This window comes from Saccopteryx bilineata, chromosome 1, assembly GCF_036850765.1.
Source record: "Saccopteryx bilineata isolate mSacBil1 chromosome 1, mSacBil1_pri_phased_curated, whole genome shotgun sequence".
Lineage (NCBI taxonomy): Eukaryota > Metazoa > Chordata > Mammalia > Chiroptera > Emballonuridae > Saccopteryx > Saccopteryx bilineata.
In genome coordinates, this window is record NC_089490.1 from 319,224,276 (window position 1) to 319,252,206 (window position 27,931).

The window sequence follows — 27,931 nt, forward strand, 5'->3', positions numbered from 1 at the left end:
GCAGAGTATAAGAGCACCCACACTGTAGATGAACTACAAAAAGATATGTCTCTGGCTAAGTCTTCTATTTACCTAAGCCTCAAAAATAAAATCAGTTATTTTGCTTCTGAGTCAATCTTTCAAAATAGCACCCATTAGGTTGAAAGACAACTATTAAGTCATTCTCTCCATCTGCTTTCCTATACCCCAATGTCCACTCCCTAGTGTCTAAGCCTAAGTGTTTCCTTCTTCCAACAAAACAGTGAAAGCTCTCATGCATATCATGTCCTAAAGATAAATGTTGCAGGGGGAGGGCAATAGTAAGGTGAAGGTGCTTCCTAGACCCACACACCTAGTCTCTACTCTGGTTACCCAAAACACCAAGTGCCATGATTTTTCAGAAGTACATAAATAGTATTGTAATTAACCAAAGTCATTCTAAAACTATCTCTGAATTCTGAGTACTTTCTGACATTATTTTCTCAATCAACAAATTCTAAAAGTATAATTTAATGAAGTTCTATAAATTTATGTATTTATTATACCATTGAATAGTGACTCTTAGACATGAAGTTTAGGAATCACTTCTTTGAAAAACAATATTTTATATAAAATCCACCAGATCAATTTAATAAGGCTCATTTCTGTTCACATTTTTTTTTTAGTATTCTTGCTGTAATAGCCTTATTTAAAGCTCTATGTTAGGCCAAAACAATGTTAATAATCAGCAAATATTTACTGGGAGTCCACTGCATGATAGACTGTAAAGCTTCAGGTCTACATTGATAAATAAAGCAGACCTTTCCCCATCTTTATCAGCAATTATTTTTTTATAAATAAATTTTTATTAATGTTAATGGGGTGACATCAATAAATCAGGGTACATATATTCAAAGAAAACATATCCAGGTTATCTTGTCATTCAATTATGTTGCATACCCATCACCCAAAGTCAGATTGTCCTCCGTCACCCTCTATCTAGTTTTCTTTGTGCCCCTCCCCCTCTCCCTCCTTCCCTCCCATGCCCCCCCTCTCCCCCACACCCGGTAACCACCATACTCTTGTCCATGTCTCTTAGTCTCGTTTTTATGTCCCACCAATGTATGGAATCATGTAGTTCTTGGTTTTTTCTGATTTACTTACTTCACTCCATATAATGTTATCAAGATCCCACCATTTTGTTGTAAATGATCCGATGTCATCATTTCTTATGGCTGAGTGGTATTCCATAGTGTATATGTGCCACATCTTCTTTATCCAGTCTTCTATTGAAGGGCTTTTTGATTGTTTCCATGTCTTGGCCACTGTGAACAATGCTGCAATGAACATATCAATGTTTCTGAGTTTGGGGGGTATATACCCAGCAGAGGGATTGCTGGGTCATATGGTAGTTCTATTTTCAGTTCTTTGAGGAACCACCATACTTTCTTCCATAATGTTTGTACTACTTTACATTCCCACCAACAGTGGATGAGGGTTCCTTTTTCTCCACAGCCTCTCCAACATTTGCTATTACCTGTCTTGTTGATAATAGCTAATCTAACAGGTGTGAGGTGGTATCTCATTGTAGTTTTGATTTTCATTTCTCTAATAATTAAAGAAGATGAGCATCTTTTCATGTATCTGTTGGCCATTTGTAGCCTAGTGGGAGAGGCTGGGTGCTCTGAGGGAAACATGCAGCAACAGAAGCTAACAACAAGGAAGTTGCTGAGAGTGGGGTTCAGGAAGACATCATCATGTATCCTTTCATTCACGCAGCAGACATTTATTGAGGCACCAAAGAAGATATAAAGCTGAGAAAGAGGTGGTACTTTTACTGAAGATCACAATCAAGGACAGGGAATCTTTGTCTTGAACCTTTTTTTTCTATTTATATTGTCTTCCCTTGAGGATCTGATTTCTATTTACAACTGTGTTTGTGGCTGCAAAATTTCTACATTTAAATTCAACCACTTTGGGGCTCTAGACATTTACTTAAAATTGTCAGCTGTGGCAACAATAAAGGAAACCAATCCTTTTTGTATTTCACTGTAATGGATGATAAAGACAACTAAAAGTAAGATGAGTGCAGATGTATGCATGCCTTTACAATTTCTATTTTATATAATGTCAAGAGGAGTTAAGGTTAACTACATTTTTAATAAAAGGTAGGTGTTTTTACTTAACTCACTAAGAGAAAAACAGTGGCTAGATCCTTGACCATGGAACTAATGAGGTCCAAACAATAGGGTTGATATGAAATGCAAAACTTTATAGAGAAAAGTATTCTAAAATAGTATTTTCTAAACTGTTAATTCCATAAGATAGAAATAGGTTTCTCATAAAGTAAAAATACTACATATTAATACTATTCTATCGTATATTAGAGATTCATAATACATACAATATATTGAAAAGTTCTGCGATATTTGAAGTAAGGTAAGGATATTTCTCTAACTTTTCTAATTCAGCATTGATTAAATATATATGATCATAGAAGCCTTTGTTATTTGTTTTTTGGGTTTTGGAGGTAGGGGAGAATAGGTGGTTAGGAACCCTTACTAATACCATAAATGCATAATAAAGTTATATTTTTATATAACTCTCACATCTTTCCAACCAAGTTATAAAATGTCTACTATATGCCAAGCACTGTACCAGAACGTTACGTATTATCTTATCTTAGCTAATGGTGGTATTGAGAGGTAAATGCTCTGTTTAAAAAATGTGTGAAGTGATATCTGGACTAGTAAAGATATCCATCCAGGTACAAAGTTTTTAAATGACAGAATTCATACCCATATACAGCCAAAGAGTAATTATATCTCTTAAGATGTATTTTTGGAAGAACAAACTGACATTTATTGTAGTTGGGTATTGTGTAGAGGTGTCAAGATTGTAGCAATTTCAGCACTTTAGGAAAACACCTTTAATAATACATTTTTTTAACATAATCCTCCTGGTGTCCAAAGTCATCCATTGACATACATTGTTTGATTAGCTCCAAAAGAATCAATAGCCTGAAGATTTGGAGAAATAAAAGCTATTTGAGGGAGCAGTAGTGTGATACAGAAAGACCACAGTTTTTCCTGACCATACTATTTAATTTTGCCCCAGTCTCACAAATCACTATTACATTATACACATTTTACTCATAGTGCATCCCTTTGTCTGGTATTTCTACTCTATTTTGTAGTGGTCCTCTCAATCTTTCTCCAAGAATATAAGCTCCCTGAAAGCAGGTACCTTGTCTGATTGTTCACAGCTGTAGTTTCAGAACCTTAAACCGTGTGTGGCACATAAAACCACTCCATAAATGTTTTATGAGTGAATGAAAGAAAACAATAAAGGAAGATAACCCTTGATTAACATCTTTGCTCAGGCATTTATTGGCTTTACAAGCTGGCCAATTAGCCTCTCTAAATCTATTCTCTGTCTTTAAAATTGAAATGGTAATCTTATTTCAAAGGGTTGAGCTGCAAGTTAAATTAAATAAGATAGATATATAAATGGCCTAATTCAATATTAATTTACCTTTCAACTGTGCTTTTAGCACATATTCCCCTTTTTCTCCCCACTGGAACTCATGAAAAGACTGTATCAAAAGCAAAAATGAATACTGACTATATTAATTCAGACTGCATTTCCTGTGGTCAGCACGTTAGGAAATTATCTTGGAATTTATTTTGGGTATAAGACTCTAAAATCTGATCAAAGTGTAAAACACTTGTTTGGTTTACAATGAGATTCTGTGATTTCATAATGTAGTCAAATCCTGATAAAAGGAACTGAAAGGGGGGGAGACAAGAGGTTAAAGTAAATTGGAAGGAAAGACATTTTAGAGGTTTTATTGCAGAGAAAGAGAGGGGAAGGTGTATGTTATATTATCTGTTAACCATAGTATTTTAGGATTGGAAGGAACCTTAAAAATCATTTAATTCAACCTTTGTGCTCTTTCTCAGATATCTTGTCTATACCTCTTTTCCAGAATCCCAGCAAATGAACATGTAGTCCCTCAGAAATCTGAGCTCTAGAATCTGACACTGGGCATGCCACTTTCTCTACTCTTCAATTTCTTAGTCTACAAAGAGTTAATAATACCTACCTTTCCTATATATAGGAGGTACTCCATAGATGTTACTTTAATTGTTTTTATTTCCAGTTTTGTCTAGAAACTTTTATAGTGGAGGATCTAGACAAAGTAAAAATAGTTATTTAAACTTTTTATCTAGCAGCTTTTACTTCTCTTAAAATTTCCATTTTACCCAAATGTGACTTCCCTTCCCTCTAGTGATTCATTCCTTTCCCAGGGAGCCCAAATTGGTCCCTGTAAACAGTCTAAATCCTTTTTGTATCTTGACCCTGGAATTTGTTTCCCTTTCACCTACAGATTCTAGCTCAATCCGTGGGAACTTTATACAAAGTGTAATCTTTTTCTTTATGGTGATACCTGAGCTCAGAAATCACAAAGGCAAATGCTTAGAGAGACTGGGCAGGTAACATAATTGGGTAGAAAGACTGAAGAAAACTGACAAATGACCTACTACCATTTTTTGTTAGGAACCAGGGCATATTGAAGTGCCCATGTACCATTCAAAAGCAGCAGCTGCAATTCAACACTTAACAGATTACTGCCATTAAATAATTCAGAGCTGTTTTCATAATTTTGGAAAGCACTGTATGAGCCAAACAAAATATGTCCATGGGCCAGATTAGGCATTAGCACCATCCGATTGCATCCTCTGTTTAGATCATTGCAAACAGTTATCATGCCTCCCTTACCCTTTTTTCCTAGGTAACAAGCACAGACACTTTCTACTGTTAAGCAGCATCTGCCTGGCATAACACCAGGGTAGGGGGGATCACTGAAATCCAAGCCTGTCCTCTGATCACCAGTACTTTCTCTAATTCAGCCCAAGGCACCTATCAACTGTCAACAGGCATCAGCTCAGCTGAACATCCTGGTCTCCTTCAACCACTCTTCATGACGCAGATCCTCTAGTCATCTCACCGTTGGACTTTCCTTCTTACTGATATATCACAATTTATCACAGCATAAATTCTAGAAATTGTCTAGAAATACAAATGTGGCCTGATCAACATGTGGTGTAGACTATCTCTTCTCTTTCTATTAAGAAAAGAGGTTCTTAATTTTGGGTTCTTAGATCTCATAATAGTACATAAATATTTATTTCAAGGCATTTCACAGAATCTACAAACCCACTTAAGATTGTGTACAAAATTTTGTGGGGTTTGCATACATATCTGTAGATCTTTTTAAAGGAATTAAACCCCATAAAAAGATTCAACAGCTACTAAAGACTGTTTAAATTAATGTAGTCTGTAGCACTTGCTTTTGGGAGGCAGTCCTATCACAATATTGAGCAGGACTGAGTTTGGCCTCTGCTAAAAGCCATTTGTCTTTTCATATGTGTTGCTGCAATGGTCTGTAGCCTCCTGCTGGATAATTTTGTAATTACCTACACCACAGTAACCCAATTAATGCTGGTGTAATTAATTCTTTAACCTCAGCCTAAGACGTAACATTTTCTCTTATTCAGTTATATTTTGTTAGATGGATGCTGAATGTTCTGAAATCCTAGAATCATAATATTCTGCTGGACAATTCAGTTGCTATGTATTTACATTCACTTTTTTTCTTCTATGTAGGTCGAAAGTTTAAAAAGTTCAATAAAGTCCGAGTTATGAGAGCACTGGATGCCGTTGCTCTCCCACAGCCGGTGGGCATTCCAAATGAAAGCCAAGCCCTAAGCCAGAGAATTTCTTTTTCACCAAGTCAAGATATACACTTGATGCCTCCACTGATCAACCTGCTGATGAACATTGAACCAGACGTGGTCTACGCAGGGCATGACAACACCAAACCTGATACTTCCAGTTCTTTGTTGACAAGTCTTAATCAACTAGGGGAGAGACAACTTCTTTCAGTAGTCAAGTGGTCTAAGTCACTGCCAGGTAAGAATCATTTGTAAATAGAACCAAGTAAAACACATCTTACTATGTTTGTTGAACTAGTCGATTGTTAAATATAAGTCAGTCTAGTAAATTAAACTGTAATTCAACAGCCAGTTATAGTATGTGTTTCAGCAATTCAAAATATTTATCTAGGGCCTGACCAGGCAGTGGCACAGTAGATAGAGCATCAGACTGGGATGCAGAGAACACAGATTCAAAACCACAAGGTTGCTGGCATGAGCGTGGGCTCATCAGGCATGGGCTTGAATGCAGGCTCACCAGCCTGAGAGTAGTGTCAATGGCTTGAGTATGGGATCATAGATATGATCTCAATGGTTGCTGGCTTAAGCTCGAAGGTCACTGACTTGAAGTCCAAGGTTGCTGTCTTGAGCCCAAGGTTGCTGGCTTGAGCAAGGGGTCACTCACTCTGCTGTAACACCCCAGACAAGGCACATATGAGAAAGCAATCAATGAAATCAAAGGTGTCGCAAGGTAGAATTTATGCTTCTCATCTCTCTCCCTTCTTGTCTGTCTGTCCCTATCTGTCCCTCTCTCTGTCAAAAGTAAATAAATAAATAAATAAATAAATAAATAAATAAATAAAAGAATTACACACATCAAACAGTTTAAAAACAGCATAAGTTTATGTGTTAAACCACAGAAATTATAGTAATTTGGAGAATGATAAATTAACCATCTTCTTTAAAATGTCATTCTAAACCCTAATTCGACCAAGCTCAATTGGTTCAAAATAAAACTGAACAGATCTGTTATATAACAAATCAAAATAGTATTCAGAGTACAGCAGTCTATACAGGCAATTGAGAAACAAAATTTCTAACCATAAATAATTTTGACAAAGGAAAATGGACCTCCAGACATTATTTTCCCTAAATTATTCCCAAAGGAGATGACAATTAAAATTTAAACATATTATGAAAGGATTTTGTCTCATAAGTTATTTTTGCTCCCTCAGCACCACTTTCTAGGAGCTAAGAGATTGAAAAAATTACAAGGATGCCCTGCTTGTTTAACTAAATCTTAAACTGCAGAGTGAGGAGAAGGTGTGGGTAGCAATTACTTGAGGAGGTATTAATCCTGCAATGAGAAATAGAAGTTTTTTTAAAAAAAAAAATTACTTCTGTTCACACCAGTAATATCCTTAGACTCATTTAGACTAATTAATTTTTCTAATATCTGATCAAGAACTAAACATATGATGTCATTTGAGCATCCATTTGGCCTTTTAAAAATGTAATTTCTTTCCAATTTGCTTTAATGTATTTCTCAGTTATTATTCTACCTGAAAAGGTTGAAATAAATAGATGAATTGTTATTGAAAATTCAAGGTTACATGAAACATAAAGAAAAACAGGATCATGGTTTTTGAATATCTTTTAGAAAATCCATGTTAAGAAAAATTAATAAAACTCACATTTTGTAATAGAGATGTTTTATAGAAAAATTAAAATGCCTGGGTTCTTATTAACTTCAGTCTTGCTGAAAGGCCTTGGACATGTAATACTTTTTCTATTAGAAAAGTGCTGAATGTTTAAAACTTACAGTACAGTGGTTGTCAAATTTAATAAATCTTTATTAAATAAAAGTATTAAAATTGAATTAACTTTTTCTGTTTAAAAAGTGTTTAAATGTATGTTTAACTTCTCTTAGTTTTTCTGTTATTAATTTGTTTACTTATTTTGCAAATGTGAAATAAAAACATCCATTTTGTCTCTAGTTGCCATTATAGATTTTTTATGCCTAGATAAATGAAATCAGACTACTGTGTATTCTCAGAAGGTCATTGATAATAGTTTAACTCTGAAAATTATTTCCAAGAAAAAATGTGTTTCAATATTATAACTTGGTTTTTTGTAAGCATAAAATAGTTGAGTGCAATGTAAATATACTGCTCACAAAAATTAGGGATGTTTCAAAATAAATGTTAAGCAATAAAATATTCACTAATTTTAGTGAGCAGTGTAATAACATATTGTTGCTGCTTGTTTTATGTGAGGGACCAGGTATGACATTAGCCCCCTCATCCTGGGCCTGTCTTCTATATTTATGTACTTATTTACTTATTTATTTATTATTCAGTGAGAGGAGGGGAGGCAAACAGACTCCCGCATGCACCCCGACCGGGAACTATCCAGCAAGCCCACTAGGGGACAATGCTCTGCCTATCTGGGGCGTTGCTCCATTGTTCAGCAACCAAACCCTTCTTAGCACCTGAGTCAGAGGCCATGGAACCATCTCCTCAGTGCCCGGTCCAATTTGCTCCAATTGAGCCATGACAACAAGAGGGGGAGAGGGAGAGAGTGAGAGAGAGAGAAGCGAGAGGGAGAAAGGTGGAGAAGCAGATGGGCGCTTCTCCTGTGTGCCCTGGCAGAGAATCAAACACAGAACATCCTCATGCTGAGCCAACGCTCTACCACTGAGCTAACCAACCAGGACCTATCTTTTATTTTTAATTAGCTTTATTGGGGTGACATTGATTAATAACATTACATAAATTTCAGGTATACCTTTCCATAATACGGGTGATTTCTTTGATTTTTTTGTTAATAAAGCTCATATTTCTTTTGTTGTTTTTTTTTTTGGAGGTTCTTTACTGTTTGAAAAAATTCTGCTGTTAATTAGCAAAGTTCAAAAATAACCAGCTACAATTTAAAAGATAATTTTTATTAACTTTGGTTAAAAGCTGAGTGAGCTTTTAAAGTTGAAATCCTGTTATCTGTCAAGATTTTTAACCTGTGCACACCCTCAAAAAGAGCAAGAGAAAAATTTTACATTGAATTTGGTGGCAACGTTTTTAATATTGCATAATATAATTAATCTGTAAGTAAATAGGAATGATGGCATTACCAGTATTACATGTACTGCTACTATTTTCATTAACTGTACAATAAGGAAAGCATTAAGATTATCAAAGTATTGGGTATCGCATGATGTTAATATTTGCATTCTGGTAGTAAGTCAAATGAATGAGTGATGAAAATGGCTAATGAACCAGAATGAAAGGACTTGGATGGACATACGTAAGCAAAGTAATGTGGTATCGTTAGCTATTCAAAGCCTTTCAGTTGACTTTAAACCAGAGTATGGGTTTTATTTATTTGATCCACTCAATAAATGTTTATTGCTTACCTGCTGTGGCAGGACCTAATACACAGTGGTATTAGAAATAGAAGCCAGAAGCCTGTGCTGATGATGGGAATGCATTTTGATAGACCACATCCTAGTATCTGGTCATCAGTTTTCACTTAAGAGAAACGTATTTTATCCACTCACTTGTTTTATTTTCTTTTATTTTTTAATAAAAGTTAATATACAATATTATATTGATTCAGGTGTATAACATTGTGATTAATTATTTATATAATCATTTGATACTATAATAGTTATTACAATATTATTGTCTATATTTTTCTTTGTAGTATCTTACTTCCTATAACTATTTTTAAAACTGCATTTAAAATAGGCATTTTGAGCTTCTGAATCTCTTTCAAAATTTTCCGCATTCCCATATACCTTCCCATTTGGGACCATCAATTTATTCTCTGTATCTATGAATTTTGTTTTTTTTTTTGTTTATTTTTCAAATTCCACGTATACGTTAAATTATATGGTATTTGTCTTTTTTTGATATGACTTATTTCACTTAATATAATACCCTCTAATTCTATCTTATTTGGTTCTTTTTTATGGTTGAGCAATATTCCATTTTAAATACGTAACACAATTTTTTTAATCCATTCATCTATCAATGGACACCTAAGTTGCTTCTATATCTTGACTATTGTAATTAACGCTTCAGTGAACATAAGGGTGCATATGTCTTTTTGAATTAGTGTTTCAATATTTTTGGATAAATAGAAGTAAAATTGCTGGGTATGAGAATTCTATTTATTAAATTTATTTCTAGTTATTCTATTCTTTATGATATTGTAAATAGAATGCTTCTTTTAAATTTTATTTATTTTTATTGAATTTAATGAAGAGTCACTGATTAACAAAATTATACAGGCTTCAAAAAAGCTGTGGCAAGTAGGGTTTTCTTAATTTCTCTTTCCGGATAGTTCATTTTTATTGTGGAAAAACACAACCAAAATCTTTTTTTTTCTTTTATTAAATTTTTAAATTTACTGTGTTAACATGGATTTAAGTGTCCCACTCAATATAACACCCTCACCCCCAACCACATGCCCCCCATTACACGTCTTTGCCCCTCCTCCTAACTCCTCCCTTCCCTCTGAGATTTGCTGTCCTGTTATCTGTATCTATGTGTTATGTATATATAATTTCACTAATCCCTTCACCTTCTCTGATCCCATTTTTTATCCCCCTTTTGTCTGACTGCTGTCCCTCTGCTCCCCATGACTCCACCTCTGCCTCTATTCCGTTCTTCAGTTCACTTTGTTCATTAGATTCCACATATAAGTGAGATCATATATTTTTCTTTCTCTGCCTGGTTTACTTAATTTAGCATAATAATCTCCAGGTCTATCCATACCATTGCAAAAGGTAAGATTTCATTCTTTTTCAAGGCTGCATAATATTCTATTGTGTATGTGTACCACCGGTTTATATCCATTCGTACACTGATGGACAATTGCCCTGTTTCCAGATCTTGGCTATTATAAACAATACTGTAATAAACATGGTGTGCATATCTTCTTTTGAATCAGTGTTTTGGAATTCTTATGATAGATTCCTAAAATTAGGATAGCTGAGTTAAAAGGCAGTTCCATTTTTAATTATTTGAGGAAATGACATACTGTTTTCGACAGTGGCTGCACAAGTCTGCATTCCCACCAGCAGTGCAGAAGGGTTCCCTTTTCTCCATACCCTCACCAGCACTTGTTGTGTGTTGATTTGTTAATAAGAGCTATTCTGACAGGTTTGAGGTATTATCTCACTCTGGTTTTTAATTACAGTTCTCTGATGATTAGTGATGTTGAACATTTTTTCATATGCCTGTTGGCCATCTGTATATCCTCTGTGGAGAAGTGTTTTTCAGTTCCTTTGCCCATTTTTTAATTGGATTGTTTACCTTCCTGGGGTTGTGTCAGAAGTTCTTTATAAATTTTGGTTATTAACCCCTTATCAGACATATCAGTGAAAACAATATGTTCTGCCATTATGTGGGTTTTCTTTTTATTTTGTTAATGGTGTCCTTTTCTGTGCAAAAGCTTGTTATTTACTATAGTCCCATTTGTTTACTTTGTCCTTTATTTCACTTGCCTGTGGAGATATATAGACAAAAATATTGCTATGAGAGATATAGGAGAGTTTACTGCCTGTGTTTTCTTCCAGATGTTTATGGTTTTGTGACTTACATTTAAGTCTTTTATCCATTTTGAGTTAATTTTTGTGAATTGTGTAACTTGGTGGTCTGATTTCATTTTCTTGCATGTACTTGTCCAATTTTCCCAACACCATTTATTAAAGAGACTGTCTTTACTTCATTGTACACTATTACCTCCTTTGTCAAATATCAATTGACTATAAAGGCATAGGTTATTTCTGGGTTCCCTGGACTGTACCATTGATCTGTATGCCTGTTCTTATGCCAGTACCAAGCTGTTTACATTACAATGGCCTTGTAGTATAACTTGATATCAGGAAGTATGATACCTTCCATTTTGTTCTTCATTTTCAAGATTTCTGAGGCTGTTCGTGTCCTTCTCTGTTTCCATATAAATTTTTGGAATATTTGTTCTAAATCTTCGAAGCATGTCATTAGTATTTTAATAAGAATTGCATTGAACCTATAGATTATTTTGGGTAGTATAGATATTTTAATGATGTCTATTCTTTCTAACTATGAACACAGTATGTGCTTCCACTTGTTTGTATCTTCCTTGATTTCTTTTTTCAATGTCCTATAATTTTCTAAGTACAAGTCTTTTACATCCTTGGTTAAATTTATTCCAAGGTACTTTATTTTTTTGTTGTTGCAAAAGTGAAGGGAATTGTTTCCTTAATTTCTCTTTCTGAGTTTATTGTTGGTGTATAAAAATTCCACTAATTTCAGAATATTGATTTTATATTTTGCCACCTTGCCAAATTCATTTATCAGGTCTAGTAGCTTTTTGACTGAGACTTTAGGGTTTTCTATGTGTCATCAACAAATAATGACAGTTTTACTTTTTCTTTTCCAATTTCATTGTCTTTTATTCCTTCTTTTTGTCTGACTGTTTTGGCTAGGACTTCCAGAACTATGTTGAATAAGAGTGGTGAAAAGGGGCACCCCTGTCTTGTTCCTGATCTTAGGGGATTGCTTTTAATTTTTGCCATTGAGTATAATGTTGGCTGTGGGTTTGTCATATATGGCCTTTATTATGTTGAGGTATGTTCCCTGTATTCCCACATTGCTGAGAGTTTTGATCATGAATGGGTGCTGGATTTTATCAAATGCTTTTTCTGCATCTATTGATATTATCATATGATTTTTATTGTTTTGTTTATGTGATGAATCACGTTTATTGATTTGCAAATATTGTACCAGCCTTTCCTACCTGGAATAAACCCCACTTGATCATGACGTATGATCTTTTTGATGCGTTGCTGAATCTGGTTTGCTAATATTTTGTGTGGAATTTTAGCATCTCTGTTCATCAGGGATATTGGCCTCTAGTTTTCTTTTTTTATACTGTCTTTACCTGGGTTTGGAATTAGGATCGTGTTTGCCTCATATAAGGAACTTGAAGTCTCCCCTACCCTTGAATTTTTTGTAGTAGCTTGAGAAAGATAGGTGCTACTTTTTCTTTAAATTCTTGGTAAAATTTGGCTGTGAAGCTACCTGGTCCAGGGCTTTTGTTTGCTGAGAGTTTTTTGATAACTGTTTCAGTTTCATTTATTGTATTCAGTATATTTAGGTTTTCTGATTCTTCCGGATTGAGTTTGGGAAGATTTTGTCTAGGAATTTATCCATTTTGCCTCAGTTGTCTTATTTTTTGGCATATAGATCTTCATAGTATTTTCTATATAATCCTTTGTATTTGCGGTGCCAGTTGTTACTTCTCCACTTTCTTTTTTTTATTATTAATAATTTTATTTTTTTAATGGGGTGACATCAATAAATCAGGATACATATATTCAAAGATAACAAGTCCAGGTTATCTTGTCTTTCAATTATGTTGCATACCCATCACCCAAAGTCAGATTGTCCTCTGTGACCTTCTATCTTGTTTTCTTTGTGCCCCTCCCCACCCCCTTTCTCTCTCCCATTCCCCCCTCCCCCCCGTAACCACCACACTCTTATCAATGTCTCTTAGTTTCACTTTTATGTCCCACCTACATATGGAATAATGCAGTTCCTGTTTTTTTCTGATTTAATTATTTCGCTTCGTATCATGTTATCAAGATCCCACCATTTTGCTGTAAATGTTCCGATGTCATCATTTCTTATGGCTGAGTAGTATTCCATAGTGCATATGTGCCACATCTTCTTTATCCAGTCATCTATTGACGGGATTTTTGGTTGTTTCCATGTCCTGGCCACTGTGAACAATGCTGCAATAAACATGGGGCTGCATGTGTCTTTATGTATCAATATTTCTGAGTTTTGGGGGTATATACCCAGTAGAGGGATTGCTGGGTCATAAGGTAGTTCTATTTTCAGTTTTTTGAGGAACCACCATACTTTCCTCCATAATGGTTGTACTACTTTACATTCCCACCAACAGTGGACGAGGGTTCCTTTTTCTCCACAGCCTCTCCAACATTTGCTATTACCTGTCTTGCTAATAATAGCTAATCGAACAGGTGTGAGGTGGTATCTCATTGCCGTTTTGATTTGCATTTCTCTAATAGCTAAAGAAGATGAGCATCTTTTCATGTATCTGTTGGCCATTTGTATTTCTTCCTGAGAGAAGTGTCTGTTCATATCCTCTTCCCATTTTTTTATTGGATTGTTTGTTTGTTTGTTGTTGAGTTTTATGAGTTCTTTGTATATTTTGGATATTAGGCCCTTATCTGAGCTGTTGTTTGAAAATATCATTTCCCATTTAGTTGGCTTTCTGTTTATTTTGTTATCAGTTTCTCTTGCTGAGCAAAAACTTCTTAGTCTGATGTAGTCCCATTCATTAATTTTTGCCTTCACTTCTCTTGCCTGTGGAGTCAAATTCATAAAATGCTCTTTAAAACCCAGGTCCATGAGTTGAGTACCTATGTCTTCTTCTATGTACTTAATTGTTTCAGGTCTTATGTTTAGATCTTTGATCCATTTTGAGTTAATTTTTGTACAGGGGGAGAGACTGTAGTCCAGTTTCATTCTTTTGCATGTGGCTTTCCAGTTTTCCCAGCACCATTTATTGAAGAGGCTTTCTTTTCTCCATTGTGTGTTGTTGGCCCCTTTATCAAAAATTATTTGACTATATATATGTGGTTTTATTTCTGGACTTTCTATTCTGTTCCATTGGTCTGAGTGTCTATTTTTCTGCCAATACCATGCTGTTTTGATTGTCGTGGCCCTATAATATAGTTTGAAGTCAGGTATTGTAATGCCCCCAGCTTCATTCTTTTTCTTTAGGATTGCTTTGGCTATTCGGGGTTTTTTATAGTTCCATATAAATCTGATGATTTTTTGCTCTATTTCTTTAAAAAACGTCATTGGAAGTTTGATGGGAATTGCATTAAATTTGTATATTGCTTTGGGTAATATAGCCATCTTGATTATATTTATTCTTCCTAGCCAAGAACAAGGTATATTCTTCCATCTCATTATATCTTTTTCGATTTCCCTTAACAATGGTTTATAGTTTTCATTATATAAGTCCTTTACATTCTATGTTATGTTTATTCCTAAGTATTTTATTTTTTTTGTTGCAATCGTGAAGGGGATTATTCTTTTGAGTTCGTTCTCAATTGTTTCATTGTTGGCATATAGAAAGGCTATTGACTTCTGTATGTTAATTTTGTATCCTGCGACCTTACTGTATTGGCTTATTGTTTCTAGTAGTCTTTTGTGGATTCTTTGGGGTTTTCGATGAATACGATCATATCATCTGCAAAAAGTGATACCTTTACTTCTTCTTTTCCAATATGGATGCCTTTTATTTCTTTGTCTTGTCTGATTGCTCTGGCTAGAACCTCTAGTACCACATTAAATAAGAGTGGAGAGAGTGGACAACCCTGTCTTGTTCCTGATTTAAGGGGGAAAGCCTTCAGTTTAGTGCCATTTAATATGATGTTAGCTGATGGTTTATCATATATGGCCTTTATCATGTTGAGATATTTTCCTTCTATACCCATTTTTTTGAGAGTCTTAAACATAAAATTGTGTTGTATTTTATCAAAAGCCTTTTCTGCGTCTATTGATAAGATCATGTGGATTTTGTTCTTTGTTTTGTTGATATGGTGTATTACGTTAACTGTTTTACATATGTTGAACCATCCTTGAGATTCTAGGATGAATCCCACTTGATCATGATGTATTATTTTTTTAATATGTTGTTGTATTCGATTTGCTAGTATTTTGTTTAGTATTTTAGCATCTGTATTCATTAGAGATATTGGTCTGTAGTTTTCTTTTTTTGTGCCATCCTTGCCTGGTTTTGGTATGAGGGTTATGTTGGCCTCATAAAATGTGTTTGGAAGTATTGCTTCTTCTTCAATTTTTTGGAAGACTTTGAGTAGAATAGGAACCAAGTCTTCTTTGAATATTTGATAAAATTTTCTGGTATAGCCGTCAGGTCCTGGACTTTTATTTTTGGGGAGGTTTTTAATGCTTTTTTCTATTTCTTCTCTACTGATAGGTCTGTTTAGGCTTTCTGCTTCTTCTTGACTCAGTCTAGGAAGGTTGTATTGTTCTAGGAATTTATCCATTTCTTCTAGGTTGTTGAATTTAGTGGCATAAAGTTTTTCATAGTATTCTACAATAATTCTTTGTATATCTACGGTGTCCGTGGTAATTTCTCCTCTTTCATTTTGGATTTTGTTTATATGAGTTCTTTCTCTTTTTTCCTTGGTAAGTCTTGCCAAGGGTTTGTCAATTTTGTTGATCTTTTCAAAGAACCAGCTCCTTGTTCTGTTAATTTTTTCTATAGTTTTTCTGTTCTCTAATTCATTTATTTCTACTCTGATTTTTATTATCTCCTTTCTTCGGCTGGTTTTGGGTTTTCTTTGTTCTTCTTTTTCTAGTTCCTTAAGGTGGGAAGTTAAGTGGTTCACTTGGGCTCTCTCTTGTTTGTTCATATATGCCTGAAGTGATATGAACTTCCCTCTTATCACTGCTTTTGCTGCATCCCATGGATTCTGATATGTTGTATTGTCATTTTCATTAGTCTGTATATATCTTTTGATCTCTGCACTTATTTCTTCTTTGACCCATTCATTTTTTAAAAGTATGTTGTTTAGTTTCCACATTTTTGTGGGATTTTTTTTCCTCTTTTTTGCAGTTGAATTCTAGTTTCAAGGCTTTATGATCAGAAAATATGCTTGGTACAACTTCAATTTTTCTGAATTTGCTGATGTTGTTTTTGTGGTCCAACATATGGTCAATTTTTGAGAATGATTCATGTACACTGGAGAAAAATGTATACTCAGTCACTTTGGGATGAAATGTCCTGTAGATGTCTATCATATCCAGGTGCTCTAGTGTTTTCTTTAAGGCCACTATGTCTTTGTTGATTCTCTGTTTGGATGACCGATCTAGAGCCGTCAGCGGTGTATTGAGGTCTCCAAGTATGATTGTATTTTTGTCAGTTTTTGTTTTACGGTGAATAAGTAGCTGTCTTATATATTTTGGTGCTCCTTGGTTTGGTGCATATATATTAAGAATTGTTATGTCTTCTTGATTCAATGTCCCCTTAGCCATTATGAAATGGCCATTTTTGTCTCTGAGTACTTTTCCTGTCTTGTAGTCAGCATTATCCGATATGAGTATTGCTACACCTGCTTTTTTTTTGGATGTTATTTGCTTGGAGTATTGTTTTCCAGCCTTTCACTTTGAATTTGTTTTTATCCTTGTTACTTAGATGAGTTTCCTGTAGGCAGCATACAGTTGGATTTTCTTTTTTAATCCATTCTGCTACTCTGTGCCTTTTTATTGGTGAGTTTAATCCATTTACATTTAGTGTAATTATTGATACTTGTGAGTTCCCTATTGCCATTTTATATCTTGCTTTCTGTTAGTTTTGTGTCTTGTTTGATCCTTCTCTTTCGTTTTTCTATCTTTTGTTTTTATTTGGTTGTATTCCATACATCTTTCCTCTGTTGCTATCTTTTTTATCTCATGTGCTTCTGTGGTGGTTTTTTCAATGGTGGTTACCTTTGAGTAATGAAAAGGGTCCCTACCCTGTTCATTGTAGCAAACTATTTTGTGAGTACTTTTGCACTCCATCGTCCTTTGCTACTGTTAATCTCCATCTTCTCCCCCTCTTTCTTTTTGTTGTTGTCACAGTTTAAATTTGGTTTTATTATGTTCTTCTTGAAGCTTTTACTTGTGGCTCTGTTTTTTTTGTTGTTGTTCTTTGTATCTGATTGGAGAACCCCCTTTAGTAATTCCTGGAGTGTGGGTTTTCTGATGATAAATTCCCTCATCTTTTCTGTATCTGTGAATGTTTTTATTTCTCCTTCATATTTGAAGGATAGCTTTGATGGGTATAGTATTCGTGGCTGAAAGTTCCTCTCTTTCAGGATTTTAAATATTGGGGTCCACTCTCTTCTAGCTTGTAGAGTTTCTGCTGAGAAATCTGATGATAATCTAATGGGCCTTCCTTTATATGTTGTATTCTTCTTTTCCCTGGCTGCCTTGAGAATTTTTTCTTTGCTGTTGGTTTGTGTCAATTTCATTATGATATGCCTTGGAGTAGGTTTGTTGGGGTTAAAAAAACTCGGAGTTCTGTTTGCTTCTTGAACTTGAGGCTTTAGTTCTTTCCACAGGCTTGGGAAGTTCTCATCTATTATTTGTTTGAGTATGTTCTCCATTCCATTTTCTCTCTCTTCTCTCTCTGATATACCTATTATTCTTATGTTATTCTTTTTGATGGAGTCAGATAATTCTTGTAGGGCTATCTCATTTTTTTTAATTTTTGAGTCTCTTTCTTTTTCTCTCTGTTGTGCCTCAAGTTGCTTGTCTTCTATTTCACTAATCCTCTCTTCTATCTGACCTGTTCTATTAGCTAAGCTTGTTACTTCGTTTTTCAGCTCGTGAATTGAGTTTTTCATCTCTGTTTGATTTGCTTTTATAGTTTCAATTTCCTTGGACATATATTCTTTGTGTTCATTGAGTTGTTTTCTGAGCTCCCTAAATTGCCTTTCTGTGTTTTCTTGTATATCTCGGAGGATTTTTAGGATTTCTATCTTGAATTCTCTGTCATTTAGCTCCAAGGTTTCCAATATATTAAATTTTTTCTCCATAGATTTTTCCTCATCTAGCTGTGTTACCTCTCTTTCTTTTGTATCCATGATATTTGATTTTCTCTTCCTTAATGGCATCTGAGGGTGGTTTTGTTGATAGTATTAATGAGATTTAATAAAGAATAAAAAGTTAAAAAATAAAAATAAAAAATTGAAAAGAGTTGTGTTTTTTTAAAAAATTAATAATGAAATAAAGAAAAATAAAATAAAATAAAAATTTTAAAAAAAGGAAATTATTGCCCCCCTCCTTTTTTCCTCTCCTCTCCTATCCCCTCTTTCTTGAGAAAATCTTGTGGTGAACTGTGAATTATAACAAACAATGACTGTGATGGAGGTCCTGAATTGGAAAAAGGTAATAAAGGGGCAAAAAAAAAAGAAAAAAAAAAGAAAAAAGAAAAAGAAAAAAAAGAGGGTATGGACCTACAAAAGCAAATAAGGAAAAAATTTGGGTCAAGAATAAAATGATTTGCTTTTAGGTGTTGGTTGTCTAAGAGTTATGGTGAGAGGAATAAGAGGAAAACAGAAAAATGGGGGGACAAATTAGAAAATTACTATTGTATTTAGTGGAACAAGAACTAGATAAAATGGAGAGCCAGGGATGGGAGCACTGCTAGTGAGTTAAAAAGGTGAAGTAAAATCCCCCAAAATGCCACAAACATAAGTTTGAGTCCCAGATAAGATAATTTGTTTGTTATTGAGGTTTGAATGAGAGGAGATGTAAAAGAGAAAGGAAGAAACTAATATAGAGGGAGAAAAGAAAGAGAGAGAGAGAAAAAAAGAGGGAACCACTAAAAGAAGAAAAAAGAAAGGAGAGAGAGAGAGAGAGTTAAGGATTTTGGAGTGCAACCCTCATAGAGAGAAAGGAAGAGGAGAGAAAAGATAATGGGAGATGTAACACTTATGGGTAGTGTAGTTCAAGGAGAGGAGAGAGTAAGACCGGCAGAGAGTTAATCGGCCAAATTGGAGGAGGAAAAAAAGTATCAAGAATGAAGATAAAAGAAACAAACGAACAAATATAATAAAATGGGATAGGTTATAAAGTCTGCAGATTATTCTTGATTTTGAGAGGTTATCTTCTTGCTTTTTCTTTTCTCTCCCTCTTCCTGGTCGGTGACTCTGTACCCCGGGTTCTGCCCGTTTGGCACGCTCAGGTAGAGGTTTGCAGTTGATAAGTCTCTATGGCAATGTCATGTATTGTGCTTTAGTCTCATTGGCAGTCGAGGCTCATTAGCATTTATAGGCTCCAACAGTGAGAGAGTCCGTGTTTCTGGAGCCTTTCTCCTAGTCTTTCCTTCCTCAATTAGTAGCCTGATAATCCAGCTATGGGGTTGTTGCTGCCTCTGCCTGGATAGTAAGAGGCTCAAAGAGCTGGCAACTCCCCACTCTATTTCCACTCAGCACAGGGCTCTGGGTAAGGCTCAGTCAGTCAGAGCTGCTAGCATAATCAGGCGGGCTTTCCGCCCACTTAAAGACCTCTGGCTCTGCCACTCTGTCTGGTAACACAGGCGGGCACCCACTTCCGGGGCGCTTGGAGGAAACTCTCCTCACTATCTGCATGCGCAGACCGGGATATCCGGCCAGCAGTCTCATGCTCTGAGTGAAACTCCCAGCCGCATGGAAAAGTTGCAGCGTTGGAATTGGATCTCGCTCCGTCCCCGTGCGTGGCTTTTGGAAGGCGCTGGGGTGGCCCGAGATTCCGCTTTGGCCCACACAAAGGCCCCTGACTCTGCCCCTCTGTGCGATAACACGGGCGCGCACTGCCGAGGCACTCGGAGGAATCTCTCACTCACTATCTGCGCGCGCAGACCAGGATATGAGGCCGGCCGCGTTTCCCTCTGAGTGAAACCCCCACAAGCACGGAAAATTTCCACCGTTGGAATTAGTTCTTGCTCCCTCCCATGCGCGGCTTTCCCAGGGCACTGGGGCTGCCCAGAGATTCTGCTTTTGGCCCACAGAAAGGCCTCTGACTCTGCCTCTCTGTGGGGTAACACGGGCACCCACTCCCGGGGTTTAGGAAGAAATCTCTCACCCACTAACTGCGCACTGACCAGGAGATCGGGTAAAATGGCTGCCCCGCTTGTGTTTCTTTGTTTGGGTTTGGCGCGAGTGTTAGCTTGTATTGCCCAGGTTGCCACAGGATCAGTTTTTTCTCGGCTTGGATCTCTGTGCCACAGCCTGGTTCGGCCGTTTGTGCCACGGCCTGGATCTATTCACCCCCTTTGCCCACCTCAGTTTCTATATTCACAGTTACCAGAGAAAGCCGCCCTGTTTAGGTTAGTGAGGAAGGCGGAGCATTTCTTACTCCCTATTTCCTTCGGGGTTTGGTTATATATTTTGCCAATTTTTCACTCGACCATACCTTCGGATGTATTGCGAAGCATCTGGAGGCTCCATGTATAGGTTTTGCTGTTTCTAGTTGAAGGTCTTGTTGAGTTTTGGGGGAGATTTATCGGTATCATTTCCTACCCCGCTATTACTCTGACGTCATCTCCACTTCTCCACTTTCATTTCTAATTTTACATATTTGAGTCCTCTCTCTTTTTTTCTTGATGAGTCTGGTTAAAGGTTCATCAATCTTGTTTACCTTTTCAGAGAACCAGATGTTGGTTTCATTGATCTTTTGTACTTTTTTTTTAGCCTCTATGTTATTTATTTCTGTTCTGATGTTTATTATTTCCTTCCTTCTACTTCCTCTGGGCTTTATTTGTTGTTCTTTTTTCTAATTCTTTTAGTTACAGGGTTAGGTGGTTTATAGCACTTTTTCTAGTTTCCTAAGGTATGCCTGTAATGCTATGCATTTCCCTCAAAAGACTGCTTTTGCTGTGTCCCAAAGATTTTGCATTGTTGTATGCTCACTTTTATTTGTTTCAATGAAATTTTTTATTCTACCTTGATCTCATTGTTCACCCATTTGTTATTTAATAGCATGCTTTTTAGCCTCCAAGTATTTGAATGTGTTTCAGTTTTTCTGTTGTTGATTTCTAGTTTCATGCCGTTGTGATCAGAGATGATGTTTGATATGATTTCAATCTTCTTAAATTTATTAAGACTTGTGTTTGTGTCCTAACATGTGGTCTATCTTAGAAAATGTACCCTGAGCACATGAAAAAATTCTGCTGGTTTGGGGTTAAATGTTCTGAAAATATCAATTAAATCCAGTATATCTAGTGTGTCATTTAAGGCTACTGTTTCTTTGTTAATTTTCTGTTGGGTGGGTCTATTATTCATTGATGTTAGTGGTGTTTAAAATCCCCTACTACTATAGTATTGCTGTTGATCTTGCCATTTATGTTCTTCAAAATCTGCTTTATATATTTAGATGCTCCTTTATTAGATTCATAAATATTTACAGATTATATTTTTCTGCTGTATTGCTCCCTTTATCATTATGTAGTGACGTTCTTTGTCCTTTATAATGATAGCCTTTGTTTTAAAGGTTATTTTGTCAGATATAACTACAATCATCCCTCGCCATGTGGCCGTTCATTTTTCATGGTCTCAGTGTATGGCAGATTTTTAAATTGTATATATCTAATTTTGTATCATGGATTTTTCACTGTATTGCAGAATTTTGTGGTATATAGGTATTTTTATATATTTATTATTTTAACTTTATGTGGTAAAATAAGGATTTTCTAGCCTAAAACTGAAAACAATTAAAAATATATAAAAAATATTAATTAGAACACATTAAAATATATATTAACTTGAAATAAAATATGTAGCGTATAGCAGATGAGTAGACAAAGACTTGCACTTATGGAAAACGCAGCTACGGCCATTTCCAAGTGAGCTAGTTTGCCCACATGAGATCGTACACAGCACACTATTGGCTGATGTATGGGAGGGGACCAACCACAGCACTGTATTCAGTACCCTGGGTGTAGGTTTAAGAATGTAGAAAGTGTTTAAGAGCATAGAACGTTTTAAGTGTGGGAAATGTGGGAAAGGTTTATAAGAGTGTGCGGAGGGTTTGTAAAACCTTAAAATATTTTTAAATAATAAAATAAATATAAGGTTGCTACTTCGCAGATTTTTGCCTATCGTGGGGGATTCTGGAACCTAACCCCCATGATAGACGAGGGACCACTGTATTGCTACGCTAGCTTTTTTTTTTTCATTTCCATTTGCATAAAATACTCTTTTCCATCCCTTCACTTTTAGTCTATGTGTAACTTTTGCTCTGTGGTGGGTCTCTTGTAGACAGCATATGTATGGGTCCCGTTTTCTTATCCATGCAGCTACCCTATGTCTTTTGATTGGAGCATTTAATCTATTTACATTTAAGGTTATTATTGACATATACTTATTTATTTTCATTTTATTCTTTAAATCTACAATGCTCATTCTTTGATTTCTTTATTCCTTTGCTCTTTTTATAATGGACCCCTTAACATTTCTTGCAGTAGTGGTTTGGTTGTAATGAATTCTTTGAGTCTTTTTTTGTCTGGGAAGCTTTATATTTCAACTTCAATTTTAAATGATAGCCTTACTGAATAAAGTAGTCTTGGTTGTAGGTTCTTGTTTTGCATCACTTTGAATATTTCTTTCCAATCTCTTCTGGCCTTAGTGTTTCTGTTGAGAAGTCAAATGTCAACCTTATGGGGGCTCCTTTGTAGGTACTTAACTGCTTTTCCCTTGAAGCTTTTAGTAATCTTTTTTTTTTTTTGTCTCTTAACTTTGGCCTTTTAATTATGATGTGGCTTGATGTAGGCCTCCTTGAGTTCCTCTTTATTGGGACTCTCTGTGCTTCTTGAACATGTGTCACTTTTTTCTTCATCACTTTAGAGCAATTTTCCACTATGATTTCTTCAAACATACTTTCTATCCCTTATTCAGTCTCTTCTTCTTTAGGAACCCCTATGATGCAGATGTTGTTTCTTTTCATGTTGTTATAGAGGTCTCTTAGAGTTTCATCAGTCTTTTTGAGACTTTTCATTTTGCTGCTCTGCTTCTGTGCTTTTGTTTATCTTGTCCTCTAAATCACTGATTTGATCCTCTGCTTCATCCAGCCTGCTGTTAATTCCTTCTAGTGCAGTCTTCATTTCTGATGTTGTATTTGTCATTTCTGACTACTTCTTTTTTATGATTTCAGTGTCCTTTTGATGCTTGCTATCTCTTTAAGTTCTCATTATAACCATGCATTGTTGCTCTAAGATCCCTGAGCATCCTAAAAATTATTATTTTAAACTCTGTATCTGATAGTTTGCTTCTTCCATTTTATTTATCTCTTTTTCTGGGGATTTATCTTGTTGATTCATTTGAGTCATATTTCTTTGTCTGCCCATTTTGTCTGTGTATTAGGTAGATCTATCTGACTTTGAAATTTGTTAGTGGTGTCTTCATGAGAAAGATGGACTCAGTGGTACTGACCTCCAGGCCACCTGAGTTTTTTGCTCTAGGAATGCTTCTTGAGCTTAGTATTTACTCTCCTGTTGTATGTCAGTATTGAATATATTTGGTCCTTTCATGGGTGCTGTCATCCCCTCAGGCTGGTTGACTCTAAGGGTCAACTTTGATCATGTGTATTTGACACTGTGCTGTGTCTGTCCTGTTGGGCATGTTTATTCTCCACAGTGTCTGGTGCCTCCTGGACTCCTCCTTTAGGTGTGCTGCTTGTGTAGCTAGCTGAGTCTAGTGTTTGTACTCTCTGCAACCCACTACTAGTTGTGTTGGTTCTAGATCTTCTTGGGTTGGCATCAGCCATTGTTTATAACCTGCCGTGGGCTACCTGTCTGGAGTTACCAGTCTGTTCACTGTTTGTATCTGTGTTTCCTGTGCCTGGGTAGTATGGGAGGGGCCAAACTGTGTATAAGGATCAGCTTCCTCCTGCCTAGAGATGACAGCAGCTCCATAAAATCCCCAACCTCCATAACATTTGGCTCCACTTTTCAGCTGCTCCACCTCCTATTTTAGCTGCCTGGTCTTCCCACAAAGTTTTCTGTAGAAATACTGCTTAGTGTGGGCTCAGACTGGCCTCACTCAATCAACGCCTCTATGGGTTGCAAACTTGGTAGTTTAGGGTAGCTGAGGTTGGCAATACAATCTTAGTGGATCCCCCTAATTTAGGGGTCTTTTGGTCATGAGCTCAGTACGGGGAAAGTGGCCGCTACTCCAGAGCCTAATCCCTCCACCACTGCTGGATACTCAAATTTTATTTCCCCCCAGCAAGGTGAAAGCAGGCTCAGATTGAATAGGGCTGATAGTCCCCTCTGCAGAAGTTCTTCCTACTGGTGAGACCCTGTTCTCAGAGAGGAAGACTGAGAGAGTCTTCTCCTCGGGCTGACTGTGCCCCCCAAGATAGTGGCTAAGTCCCTGAACCAGACTCAACAATGGGCATGTGGGTACCCATACTTTAAATGTCCATGCTCTAAGCCTCTGTCCCTTCCCCCTATGGAATCTAGCCCAGCAGGGCAGGACATTCAGCACCCTGGCCAGTTGACTGTGAAGCTCCACCCTGTCCAGTGCTCATGAGCTGCTATGTAGGTGTTGACCACAGAAAGCAGAACTTGCCTCAACTGGGCCAGGTGTGAGGAACCCTTTATTAGGACATGCCACCGGCAAGGGTTATTAGGTCCTGAACTGATGCTCTCGTAGTTGGCCACTGGATGTGCCAGCCCTGGGCCTTCCTGGCAGGAACCTGGTGCAGACCAGTGAAAGACACTGCCCATGACTGGCCCTCAGCAATCTTCTTGGGGCCCCAAGCAATCCAGAGTTTGTGGCTGTCTCTGCTGGGCCCAGGTGCTCATGGAAATACTGAGCTGAACATCTAGGCTGACTTTTATTCACACTGTAGCTGGGGGGAAGGCCAAGGTTCCCTGAGTCCTGCCTCCTGCAGCTTCTGTCTGCTGGCTGCTTGTTGGGTTCAGCCACTGAAACAACTTCTGATATATTCTAGAGTCAGCATTAATTCATGGATCAGGAAGGGTGGTGGTTGTGGCTCCGCCCAGGTGTCAATCTGTCCAGACTTATTCCCAGACCTCAGTAGAGTGTGGCCCAGGAGTCCAGTCGGTATGACCTCAGACACCCAGAGGTGTGGTCTGGCTAAAGTCCGGAAAGTTTCTATTGAGTCTCCTGTGAAGGGAAAGCACCAGTCATATATTTGGGAGCATGCAGGGGAAAGTGCCAGTCTCAATGCCAGAGAACTGGGTCACTGATGCGCCACCTCCTTCCTGGCTGACTTCTCAAAATGGCCCTGTCATTCTGAGAAGAAAGATAGAAAGATGGCAGCTGCAATATTGTAGAATTTCTTAGCACAGGGGTTCCAGTGGCTATACCCCACAAAGTCTCTCCCTGGGACACCAACTTTACCCTTTCCTCACGCAACTCTAGTCCCTCAGCCTTCCCCTGCAGGAGCCCCGGGTATGTGACTGTGAATGAAATTTTCTGTGCTGGCCCTTTAAGATGGACCATGCATTTCCAAGAGTCCTGTCTCTTTCTCACAGAAGGAAACCTTGGCTCTTTTCACTGCTAGATGCTGTGTGGGCACCTCCTCTAGGCTCTGGGGCTCTAGGCTGGGGCACCTGGCCTGAGGCTTAGGACCCTCTCCTCCCAGGGTGACCCTCCCTGCAGTGAAATTCTCACTGGACTCTCTGCCACCACTTGCTCCTGGGATCGGGGCAGCCCTTTCCACATATCCACCCTTCCTACTAGTCTCATTGTGGCTACTCTGTGATCCTTGGTTATAGACAAGATGATTGTTCTTACATTAAGTTGTAATCCTATTTGACCCTGGGAGGTGGCAGTTGGTACATCTGCTGCCTACTCTGTTGCCATCTTGGAATCCACAACCAATTTCTAATATTAATTTGTATCTTGTTTATTACTGAATCCATTTATTAGATGTAACAGTTTCTTTTTGGAATCTTTAGGATTTTCTTTATATAGTATTATGTCACCTGCAAATAATGATAGTTTTGCCTGATCCTGTTCAATCTGATGCCTCTTTTTTTTTTCTTTCTAAAACTGTTGCTAGGATATTATTAGGTTGATTAAAAGTGATTATATTGGGCATACCTATCTAGTTCCTAATCTTAAAGAGAAAGCTTTTAGCTTTTCAGTGCTGAGCATCATGTTGGCTGTGGGTTTGTCATACATGGCCTTTATTATGTTGAGGTATATTCCCTATATTCCCACTTTGCTGAGTTTCTGGTTTTTGGGGTTTTTTTTTTAGTGTGATACATATAGTACATTAACTGATTTGTGGATATTGAACCTACCTTGCATCCTAGAATAAAAGTCACATGATCATGAACTATGATCCTTTTAACGTATTGCTGAATTTTGTTTGCTAAGATTATTTTGAGGAGATTTGCATGTATGTTCATCAGGGATATTAGCCTGTTGTTTATTTATATTTGTAATATTTTTATTTTTGGTATTAAGGTAACTCTGGACTTGTATAATGAGTTTAAGAGCCTTGCCTCCTCTTCAATTTTTTGGAATAGTTCAAAAAGGTAGGAATTCTTTTTTTCTTTTTCTTTTTTATAACTCTTGGGTAAAATTCATCTGTGAAGCCATCTGGTCCAAGACTTTTGTTATTGAGAGATATTTTATTACTGATTCTACTTTATTACTAGTATTTGGTGTGTTCAGATTTTCTGTTTCTTCCTGATTCACTCTGAAAGATTGTATCTTTCTAGAAATGTATCCATTTCTTCCAAGCTGTCCCACTTGTTGACATATATAGTTGTCTTTAGTATTTTCTTACAATCCATTCTATTTCTGTGGTGTCAGTTGTCACTTCTTCTATTTAATATCTGATTTTATATATATTGGGCTCTATTTTTATTGATGAGTTTGTCTAAAGGTTTATCAATTCTTTCTTTTGAAAAAACAAGCATTTAGTTGAATTGATCTTTTCTATTGTTTTTTTAGACTCATTTCATTTATTTCTGCTTTAATCTTTATAACTTCTCAATTTGGGATTTGTTGTTCTTTTTCTTGTTCTTTTAGGTATATGGTTAAATTATTTGAGATTTTTCTTGTTTCTTGAGGTAGACCTGAATTGCTAGGAATTTTCCTCTTAGACTAATATTGTTTTGTTCCATAAATTTGTCATTTATGGACATTGTGGCCTGGACATTTATGGACATTTATGTCATGGTGGCCTGACCAGGCAGTGGTGCAGTAGATAGAGCATTGGACTAGGACATAGTGGACCCAGGTGCAAAATCCCAAGGTCACTGGTTTGAGCACAGACTCATCTGGCTTGAGCACAGGCTCACCAGCTTGAGCCAGGGGTCGCTGGCTTGAGCGTGGCATCATAGACATGACCCTATGGTCACTGGCTTAAAGCCCAAGGCCGCTGGGTTAAGCCCAAGGTCACTGGCTTGAGCAAGAGGTTACTTGCTCTGGTGCAGCCCCCCCAGTCAAGGCACATATGAGAAAGCAATCAATGAAGAGCTAAGGAGACTAAGAAGTCTTAATGAAGAATTGCTGCTTCTCATCTCTCCTTTCCTGTTTGTCCCTAACTGTCCCTCTCTCTCTCTCTGTCTCTATATAATTGGGTGTACATCATTACTTACCTTCTAGATCACTGATTAGATCCTCTGTTTTATCTAGTCTGCTGTTGATTTCCTCTACTGTGCTTTTTTTCCAATCCAGTTATTCTTCTGATTGGTTCTTT

At 36.8% G+C, this 27,931-nt stretch overlaps 1 protein-coding gene across 2 annotated transcripts in view; it reads left to right on the top strand.

Moving 5' to 3' along the window:
- Positions 1 to 27,931, top strand: part of PGR (progesterone receptor) — a 101,301-nt gene that overhangs the window by 44,417 nt on the left and 28,953 nt on the right. Inside the window, exon 4 of one of the 2 annotated variants that reach the window (XM_066253669.1) lies at positions 5,629 to 5,934. The exons of the other annotated variant lie outside the window; for it this stretch is intronic. Within the exon in view, the coding sequence (XP_066109766.1) occupies positions 5,629 to 5,934 (306 nt within the window). The remainder of the gene's footprint in view (positions 1 to 5,628; positions 5,935 to 27,931) is intronic. 2 annotated transcript variants of the gene reach the window in all.